Source organism: Crocuta crocuta, unplaced genomic scaffold (genome assembly GCF_008692635.1).
Source record: "Crocuta crocuta isolate KB4526 unplaced genomic scaffold, BGI_CrCroc_1.0 scaffold422, whole genome shotgun sequence".
Classification (NCBI taxonomy): domain Eukaryota; kingdom Metazoa; phylum Chordata; class Mammalia; order Carnivora; family Hyaenidae; genus Crocuta; species Crocuta crocuta.
Window position 1 is genome coordinate 1,235,083 of NW_027529554.1, and position 11,269 is coordinate 1,246,351.

The following is an 11,269-nucleotide window of genomic DNA, read 5'->3' on the forward strand; positions in this document are numbered from 1 at the left end:
TTATCACTTGCTGTGAATGAAATGGACTAGGATTGTACACAGCAGGTGTCAGGGTAAAATGCTTCCTTGCTGGATTTCAGCATGCATTACCCCTCCCCTTGCAGAAGAGGGAGGAAGGAAAGAGAAGCAGACTCCAGCTAAACAGGCAAAAGGGGTTGCCTGTAGGAAAAGACGATCCGCCCAGAGCACCCTAAGATCTCTCTACCCTTCCTGACTACATAGAATGACATATAGTTTTCACCAACCAAGATTACACAAATTAATGAGGTTTCTATGTAGTATTCCAAAATTTGCCATTCCACCATAACATCTTTTTAACGGAACTTGTTTTCTTTAGTACGATTTAGACCAGATTTATAGGGGAATCCAAAAAGCCAATTGTTAGCAGGTTAAAAAAATATATTTTGTCAGGGCTCTTATTCTTAGCATCATAAATAACTTCATCTTCTGGTCCTGGTAGCCATCAGTTTTCTTACATTGCTCGTGATCTTTATCAGCAGACAGTAGTAACACATACATGGAGCTTACCACATGCTAGGCACTGTTCTCACTACTCGATGTGCATTAACTCACTTAAAACTCTCGGCAATCCCACAGAATAGATATTATTGCCCTCATACAGATGGTATAACCGAGGCACAGAGTGGTGAATGCATTGCCCAGGGTACAACAGTAAGTAAGTGGTAGAGCCAGAAACGTTTAGTTACTCAAAGTGTGGTTCCTGGCCCAGCAGCATGGGCCTTACCTGAGAGCTGGATAGAAATGCCCAACATAGAACTTTGGAATCAGAACCTACATTTTCACAAGACTCTCCAGGTGATTCATATGTGCATTAAAATTTTAAAACCACTGGCTTAGAGAATCTTAAATTATTTCTCTATACATCCATTACAAACCTACTTATGGCTTCAGACTTTGGGAAATATGGCCTCAGACTTTGGGAAATAGAGTGTCCCTAGCTGGCTTATGAAAAAATGAGATTTTGGAGGGATTTTTGTGTCCACTCCCTAGTTCCTCTCTCCTCTACTCACCTTCTCAAGAAAAAAAGAGTTTTCATTTTTCATAGTTTCTTAAGGAAAAAAAAAGTTTTAAAAGTTAATCAAATTTATGTTATATGAAGGCCACTTTCATTTCATTAAATCATCATAACAAACTGTTGGAAATAGGTACAATTATCCACAAAATGAGGTTATGAGGAAAAGCCATGATTGACGCCTCAGTTTGCTACAGTCTTTGCCTCTTGAAGCAAGAACATCATGTTTATCCATTTCCTAGTAAGTAGCTTGGTGCCCGGCTGACAGTGAAACATCAGCTAAGCTTTAACAGAAAAATTCACTTTTTTCAAACCCTGATCCAACAACAAAAAACTTTTCTTGCTTCATCCTGAGCATTTGTCTCTGATTTAAAGCAATGATAATAATGTAACCTACAAAGGATCAACTTTGGAAAATTAAATGAAAGCCCAGAAAGGCAAATAAATCCTTCTCCTTCTGATCTTGGTTCATATAATAAAAGTGTTTGTTGCTCTTGGAAAAAAAAAAAAAAAACACCAAAATAACAAACCAAAAAACCCCCAGAATATGAGGCAAAGCTTGTCCAGCTTTTTAAAGTGATAACAGTCACTGATGTTTTTTGGTTTTGGTTTTGGTTTTGTCGGTGAATTACCTCAGTGATGATTTAGATGACCAACAACTTAAGCTAGGATCGATTTGGAGCTACTATCCCTTGTGGATAAATTTTGATTCAGACAAATCATATGTTATATCTACAGAATAAAATGCAGATTAGCCAACCGAATGTGTCAGTGCCATTAAAATGTATAAGCTTTTGTCATGAATTAGTTTTCAAAATGTAAAATATTTGCTTCATGAATTATAGTGATGAGGCATCAGGTGAATTTGCAGTAGGACAATTTTATTCTTTCTTCAACTAGGAAACCACTGGCAATTCAGTGTGAAGAGTCATTTTCTATTTTTAAAGTAATTGAATTTGAGCCATAACTATTAGTGTGACAGGTTCCCAGGGCAAAAAAATGAGATGAATAAATGGGTCTGAAACCCAGGCTAATGGAGCAGTGCTTTTCAAAATTACATACACATTTATGTACTTCTCCTACCACTTATAGTTTCATTCATCATATTGGGTTTTGACCATTTCTTTGAAAGTATTTCCAATTCTAATATATTTCTAGCAGAAGTCCCATGCTGTGATCACTCCTTTATATGATGGGAATCTACAATATTCCTGGTTTACAGGAGCAGATTTTCTAGTAGGTATAGATGGCTGACTAAATACATTCATTTTTTATTCAGTCAGTAATCTGGATATAATGCACATAAATATGCCAAATGAATAGGGGGCAAGTAAACACTTCTATCCTTCTGATCAAGGCTCTGTGACTTTAAGCAAGTCACTTAGCTCTCTGAACCTCAGCATAACCTCTGAAAAATGATAAGTTAAATTAGATTATCTTTTATGCTGCTTTTTAAATTTAATAACCTATATTAATTATTCCATCTATCTCTTTAATTTGGACCAAGTGGGAATTCATGAAAAAGTCTGAATGAAAGAATGCATTTCTTTTCTTTTTTAAAATTTTTAAAAAATCTTAATTCCAGTATAGTTAACATACAGTGTTATATTATTTCAGGTGTACAAAACTGTGATTCAACAATTCTATCCGTTATTCAGTGCTCATTGTGATAAGTCTACTCTTTCTTAGTCCCCTTCACTTTTTCACCCATCCTCTATTCACCTCCCCTCTGGTAATCATTAGTTTGTTCTCTAGTTAAGAATCTGCTTCTTGCTTTGTCTCTTATTTGCTTTGTTTTATTTATTAAATTCCACATATGAGTGAAATCATATGATATTTGTTTTTTCTCTGACTGACTTCTATTTTGCTTAGCATTACATACTCTCTAGTTCCATCTATGATGTTGGGAATGGCAAGATTTCATTACTTTTTATGGCTGAGTAATATTGCTGGGGTTGTGTGTGTGTGCGTGCGTGTGTGTACCATATTTTCTTCATTCATTTATTGATGGACCTAGGCTGCTTCCATAATTTGGCTATCGTAAATAATGCTGCAATAAACATAAGGTGTACCTTTTAAACTAGTGTTTTCATATTCTTTAAGAAAATTGTAATGTGATGACTGGGTCATAGGGTAGTGCCATTTAACATTTTTGAGGAACACTTATACTATTTTCCGCAGTGGCTGCATTGGTTTGCATTCCCACCAACGGTGCACGAGCGTTCATTTTTCTCCACATCCTCACCAACACTTCTTGTTTCCTGTGTCTCTTGTGACTTTAGCCATTCTGACAGATATGATATGATAGCTCATTGTACTTTTGATTTGCATTTCAACATGAGTAATGTTGAGCATCTTTTCATTTGTCTGTTGGCTATCTGTATGTCTTCTTTGAAGAAATGTCTGTTCATGTCTTTTGCCCACTTTTGAATGGATGACGATGATGATGATGATGATTTTGGTGTTGAGTTGTATATGTTTTTTATGTATTTTGGATACTAACTTGTTTTTGGATATGTCATTTGCAGATATCTTCTCCAATTTAGTAGGTTTTTTCTTTTCTTTTCTTTTCTTTTCTTTTCCTTTCCTTTTATTCCTTTCTTCCTTCCTTCCTTCCTTTCTTCTTCTTCTTCTTCTTCTTCTTCTTCTTCTTCGACAGAGAGAGAGAGAGAGAGGATGCAAGTGAGCAAGGGTCAAAGAGAGAGAATTCTATGAGGGGGGAGAGAGAGAGAGAGGGACAGAGAGAAGCAGGGTTCACCTGAAGCACGGCTTGTGTTTTACCTGAAGTGGGGCTCATGCTCATCTGATGTGGGACTCAAACTCATGAACCCATGAACCATGAGATCATGAACTGACCTGAAGTCAGATGCTTAATGACTGAGCCACCCAGGCACCCTCAGTATGGTCTGGTGTTTTTTGTTTGTTTGTTTTGTTTGTTTTTAGTTTTGTTGATTGTTTCCTTTGATTGTGGAGAAGTTTGTTATTTTGATGTAGTTCTAACAGTTTATTTTGCTTTTGTTTCTCTTGTCTCAGAAGACATAGCTAGAAAAATGTTGCTATGGCTGATGTCAGAGAAATTATTGCCTGTGTCTCTTTTATGATTTTTATGGTTTCATGTCCTTAATCCATTTTGTGTGTGGTATAAGAATGTGGCCCAGTTTCCTTATTTTGCATGGATCTATCCAATTTTCCCAAAACCATTCATTGAAGAGACTGTCCTTTTACCACTGTACATTATTGCTTCCTTTATCAAAGATGATTTGACTATATAATCATAGATTTATTTCTGGGCTCTCTATTCTGTTCCATTGATCTATGTGTCTATTTTTGTGCCAGTACAATACTGTTTTGATTACTACTGTTTTATAATATATCTCGAAATCTAGGATTGTGGTACTTCCAGTTTTGTTCTTCATTTTCAAGATTGCTTTGGCTATTCAGGGTCTTTTGTGTCCATACACATTTTAAGATTATTTGTTCTAGTTCTGTGACAAAAATGCCATTGGTATTTTGATAGATATTGCATCAAATCTATAACTTTCTTTGGATATGGACAGTTTAGTAATATTTGTTCTTCCAGTCCACAAGCATGGATTATCTTTCCATTTGTTTGTGTCATCTTCAATTTAGTATATGTGCTGCCGAGGTGAGCACTCATCTTCAATTTAAAGAATATATTTTTAAATAGATGTAATTAAACTTTAAAACATCATAGGACCTAGAAATGGGCAAACTGGTTTTTTTTTTTTTTTTGGTAAACAGATGTTTTAAAAATACATAACCATGCTCTAAAATATTTTTCAAATCTCTTCTTAATTTTGTTTGTGATATTAGTTTTCATAGTAAATTCTCTGTAATGCAAAAATCACATCTTTAAAAATCTCCTCATGATGTAATAGAACTTAACAAATTGCTAGTGAATCCTTTATATAGAATAAGCCAGCAAACAAAATGTTTAAAAAGTATAGGTAATTAATTGGCCTTATCAGATTAAACTTACAGTTATCAAAAACATATGGATTGTTGAAAGCAAAACATTGTTTGACTTTGGGGGAATTGACTAGGAAAGAGCATTAAGCAACTTTTCAGAGTGATGAAAATGTTTACTATCTTGCTGTAAAAAGTAAATACATAGGCACAGTGTTCACTTCATAAAAGGTTATCAAGCTGAATACTGGATTAATGTACTTTATGGAGTATAGGTTGTTAAAACACAAAATTCAATGGAGTAAATGTTAAAGATCTTATTGGCTTTGCACAATGATTCATGAACTGGGCAGCATCCAGTCTAACAGGTGGAAAGGAGCTCCAGGAACTGTATAGAATGAAAGACTTTTATAGACAGGAAAGCAAGAATGAGGAAATTCTACTAGGCAAAAGCCAATTGGTTATTACAGGGTTACTTTCTTTTAGGAGACTGCAAGCATCTATCAGGCAGATTCTCTTACTACTGCTCATCAGGCAGCTCCTAATGGGCTGGTGTAAGACTCATTTCTGAGAGGGCCTATGCTGTTTGAGCCAAGTCTCAGTTTGGTAAGGTGAGGCTTAGCATGAGTGACTCCATTTTGAGCCTGTTTTGTTTTAAACAGTTACATGTCAACCTTTTTTTAAAGTTTAAAAGTTGGACTCACTAAAATTTTTTTTTTAAAAAGAATCTCTATCCCTATACATTCTAAAATCCACCTGTAATGTAGGAGGTAATCTATGCTAATTATGATATTTAAAAAGAAAAGAAATGAACAGGAAAACAAAAAAAATATGGTTTAGTTTTGTGGGGTGCAGTGTCACAGAATTTTCCTCCTTTTCTACTTCTTTTACATTATTTCTCAAGGTTTTGGAATTAGATTTGTGTTTCCTTTCAATACCACACTATACTATGATGGGGATTTACATTATACTAATAGGATAACAGGATAACCTGTAATAATTTAATCAGAGTAACAGATTATAAGCTTCTAGAAGAAAAAAAAATCTTATTCATGTTCATTTTTATATCCTCCAAAGCTCATAGGCAAGTTTTTATTTTTATTTACTCATTTTTAAAAAAGATTTTGTTTTTAAGCAATCTCCACACCCCACTTGGGGCTAGAACTCACAACCCATGATCAAGAGCTGCAAGCTCCACCAACTGAACCAGCCAGGCACCCCAAATTATTTACTTTATTTATTAAATTTTTTTTTTTTTTTTTTTTTTTTAGTAATCTCTGTGCCCAACATGGGGCTCAAACTCATGACCCTGCGATCAAAAGTTCCATGCTTCTTTTTCTGACTAAGCCAACCAGGAACCTCTCCTGGAAAAGTTTTTAATATTGAATAGGTTTTCAATTTATATTTGTTAAATTAAATGTCAAAGCATTATGCTAAAAATTTAGTTTTGGGGCACCTAGGTGGCTCAGTCAGTTGAGTGCTTGACTCTTGATTTCAGCTCAGGTCATGATTTTTTGGATTACAAAATGGAGCCCCATCTCTGGCTCTGGGCTGACAGTATGCTGGAGCCTGCTTGGGATTCTTTCTCTTCCTCTCTCTCTGCCCCTTCTTTGCTTGGGCATGTGCTCTCTCTCCCTCTCTTTAAATATATAAACTTAAAAACATTAGTTTCAAAAAAATATTTTAAAAGAAAACGATTAAAACTTGATGGAAATATGAAAGTTGATGAGTGGACAAATTAGGTAAGTAGTCAAAGTACACTAAGTAAATACACACCAAATCATCTTGTACAATAATGGAGTCATCCTTTATCTTTTACCTGCTAACTCCATTCTTTGTAAACATACCACAAGAAAATAAAAGAATGTGAAAAATAATTTATGCAAAAGTATTCATGTAGCTTTATTATAACAGTGAAAATTTTGAAATTAAATATAAAATACAGGAGAATGTGAAGTTAATTCTTCTATATCAATATACTGAAATCTCTCAAAGGTGACAACTTGGGACTATGTAAATACATGATGCTAAGTATACACTGACATAAATCAGAAGAAATTTTAAGTTATCAGTGAAGAAAAACAGTTACGAGTGACAGAAATCTTAACCCAAAGTGGCTTAAGGAAAAGAGGAAATTTATTGGCTGATGTTCATTAAAAAGTTTAAGAAACACAAAAATCACCTCAAAATGGATCATTGATCTAACTGAAAACACATAAGGATAACACTTAAAAAAAAAAAAGAAAAATCTAGGTAGTCTTGGGTTTGGTGAAGAGTTTAGATACAATATCAGACATGTAATCCATGATAGGCCACCTGGATGGCTCAGTCAGTTAAGTGTCTGACTTTGGCTCAGGTCATGATATCATGGTTTGTGAGTTTGAGCCCCACGTTGAGCTCTGTGCTGACCGTTAAGAGCCAGCAGCCTGCTTTGGATTCTGAGTCTCCCTCTCTCTCTGTACCTCCCCTGCTAGCTCTCCCTCTCTCTTTCTCTCTCTGTCTCTCTCTCTCTCTCAAAAATAAACATTAAAAAAATTCCTCTGTATGAATGACTATGCTAAGAAAATGAAAAGACAAGTCACAGATTGGGAAGAAGACATTTGCAAAACACTTTTCTGATAGAGGACTTGTATCTAAACTATATACAGAACATTAAAACTCAACAATAAGAAAACAAAAAACCCAATTATAAAATAGGCCAACATGAACAGACATCTCACCAAAGAAGGTATACAGATGGCAAATAAGTACATAAACATTAGTCACTGAGGAATTTTGAATTAAAACAGCAGTGAGATGTAACTACATACCTATTAGAGTGGCTTAAAGTAAAAAACAAAACAAAACAAATAAACAAAACCAAATGCTAGCAAGAATGCCACAGGCATGCTTGCCCATTGCTGGTAAACTGGTAGAAATGCAAATGGCACAGCTGCTTTGTAAGACAGTTTGGCAGTTTCTTACAAAGCTACACACAGACTTATAATACGACTCAGCAATCATATTCCTAGGTATTTACCAAATTGACTTGAAAATGTATCCACACTTGGGCCAGCACACAAATGTTTATAGAAACTTTTTTCAGAGTTGCTAAAAACTGAAAGCAACCAAGATGTCCTTCAATAGGCAATAGATAAATGATGAGACACCCACATGATGGAATATTTATTTCTAAAAAGAAATGAACTATCAAACTATGAAAAGCCATGAAGGAAACTTAATGCATATTGGCAAGGGAAAGAAGCCAGTCTGAGAAGGCTGCATGCTATATGATTCCAGCTCTATGACATTCGGGAAAGGGCGAAACTATAGAGACAGTGAAAAGATCAATGGTTGCTAGGAGCTCAGGGAGAGCAAAGGAAGAAATGAACAGGTGAAGTTCAAGTGATTTTTAGAGGGGTCAAACTATTCGTATGGTACTCTGATGGTGGATACACGGCCTTATGAATTTGCCAGTAGACTTTACAGCATAAAGAGCAAACTTTGATGTATACAATTTTTTAAAAAAATAATTTAAGAAGTTGGGGGATTCCAGGAAAGAATTCAGACCATGACAAAAGAGTCTAACTGAAGGGGATGGGGGGAAATGATGCTGACCTAAGTAATTTTGGAAATGACTAGTCTTTAAGTCTAAAGGCAAAAGGAACTGCAAGGAGACACTGTACTCTAGTGGATAAAGTTTGTTCTCAACAGATTACCAGTTCTGATATTTGTATACGTGTATACTGGAATAGTACAGGGATGGCAAATTGGAGAACCAGCTTTTCTATGATGGACTTTATAGAAAGGCAAAATATGCTCATGACTTCAAATTACGAAGGAAATAAGATGAAATTTAGATTATTTCTTATAGACTTGTCACAATTAGTCATACAGTATTCTATTTAATTACATGTTATTATAATTCCACCCACAAACACCATTCAAATCATTTAAAGCAAGTTGAAGGAAAATGCAAGTCAACAATTGCTCAAATATTTGTTACATTTTGCTCAAATGTTTGTTAACTAAATATGTCAAGCTTCTAAAAACACAAAAAGGTTAAATTGGTAATAATTAAAATTTGATCAAAAGTATACTTTTTGTTAACATCAAAATAGTTCCCCTTAAAGAAACATAAACTTTATGATATATGAAAGTTCCTTCGTGGAGAGAGGGCAAGATGGCGGAGAAGTAAGGAGCTCCGTACTTGCACTCGCGCCCATACATCACACAGAAAAGATCTGAAGCCATTGGAAACCTTACAAAACCTGAGAGATTGGGAGACAAAGGACGCAGAATCCACTGAGAGAGCCTTCTAACGTGAGTGCGAACCGGGGAAGATAAAATCGGGCCGGGATCGGAGACTCCAGGGTGGGAGGCGATCCCCCTCTACCCTCTNTTCCTTCGTGAAAGTTAGCTTAGATATAGTGAAAACTGGGACGTCACAGATCTGTTTATGGCAGCATGGTATTGATGCCCACACTGTATGTGAGCATTATATAAAATACAATAGAGTAGCAGTTGTATAAAATAAACATACGTGATTATTTCACTCTTCCATCCATGATGTATCATATCTAAGCATCATAGAGGTGAAGGATAAAAAGCTTAGATTTCCTTGTGAAAGCAGACACAAAAACTCTTTACCTGTAACAATCATCCGTTTTCCCACTGTGGAAGATATTGGCTCTCGAAATGACACGGATGCCATGGCTAAGGTCTTAACTATGCACTGGACAAAACTAAGCTTCCTCAGATCAGGCCAGTTTACTTCAGAAAGAGTCAAAGACTCTGCTGTGTCTCTCTTCTCCCTATGACATGAACTAGGTGGTTGCTAAGGACTCGTTACAACAGGGAAGTATGGTGTTCCTTCTAACAAAGTTCTGTATTCTAGTTTCCAAGAAGAGATGGATACGGTTGTAACATTCCCAGGAACTGTAGCTCAAAACATCTTTTTTAAATCTGTCAATATTAAGTCAGAACAGACCTATTTAGGTCCTAGATCTAGAATAGACTTATGTCACAGATTCACAGATAACTTGGCAGGCTCAATCAAGATTTCTTTCAATATTTCCCAAAGAATGTTCTGCAGAGGGGTTATTGAAAACCAACAAAAAACAATAGGCAAAAGCCACAGATCATGATTCAATGCATTTCAGAAACACTGGCTAGATAAAATGCAGTAGAAAATTATATTAATGAATGAATAATTGTATCTGTATCTATATCTTCCCCGCCCCAATTCAAATACTCACGATATGTGCCTTGGTCATGTCAGCTTATTTACAGTTCCCTAATGTGTGATGCTCTTTCATTCTTCTCAGTTTTTATACATGCATTTCACTCTTCCAATAATGTTCCTATGTAAATATTTCATGTCACCTGAGAGCCAGAGCCCACATTTCCTCTTCCAGGAGAATGCCTGCAGACATAGCTGAGTATTTTCTCCTCATGACCCTTAAACTTCTATAGCATATTGTTTATACCTGTCTTTCAAGCTCTTACCACTTGTTTTGTATATTTAATTGCCTGCAACCCCACTAGACTCTAACTCCCAAGAGTTCATGGGAAAAGCATCTTTATTCATCTTTCAATTTCCAGAGACTTCCATGCAATAGATACTTAATAAATGTTTGTGGGTGGACAAATGAATGAACAGCTAATTTCAGCCTGCCCAGAAATATAATCCATGACAATCATGGAATAGATTATCCATGATAATCCATGGAATAGAAATTCTAATGGTAATTTCAAATTCAACACTACATATATGGGGTTCTTAACTGAAAATGTAATACCTTTTGTTTGTTTAAGGAAATTAAAATACAAAGAGTCTTGGGGCATCTGGGTGGTGCAGTTGGTTAAGTGTCTGACTCTTGATCTTGGCTCAAGTCATGCTCTCACAGTTTGTGAGTTCAAGCCCCACATCGGTCTCTGCGTTGATGGCGTGGAGCCTGCTTGGGATTCTGTCTCTCCTTCTCTCTGACCCTCACCCACTGTGCGCTCTCTCTCTCTCCAAATAAATAAATAAACTTTTAAAAAATCATAAGGAGAGGTTAGGTAGCCTGGCAGGCAGAGAGATGCGCCACCCAGATTCCCCCTCAAGGAAGGGCTTGTTTTCTAGCTGCAGACAGCTGACAGCTGACAGCTCCTTTGGTCTGCTTTAGCTGCAGAGAACTGCCCTTTCTGTTGTGGGTTGAGCCCTTTCCAGGGCAGCCTGTGTCAAGTGACTAAGTGAGATGGGAATATAAGAGCCAATCATTGCTGTCTGACACAAGACAATTATTTACCCGATGGGCATAGGTTTTGTTGAGCCCTCATTACAGT

At 36.0% G+C, this 11,269-nt stretch overlaps 1 protein-coding gene across 1 annotated transcript in view; it reads right to left on the reverse strand.

The window, feature by feature from the left end:
• Positions 1 to 9,754, reverse strand: part of SPMIP2 (sperm microtubule inner protein 2) — a 94,505-nt gene extending 84,751 nt beyond the window's left edge. The window contains exon 1 of the mRNA XM_077761464.1: positions 9,590 to 9,754. Coding sequence (XP_077617590.1) covers positions 9,590 to 9,653 — 64 coding nt within the window. The 5' untranslated portion in view covers positions 9,654 to 9,754. The remainder of the gene's footprint in view (positions 1 to 9,589) is intronic.
• Positions 9,755 to 11,269: the final 1,515 nt, after the last annotated feature.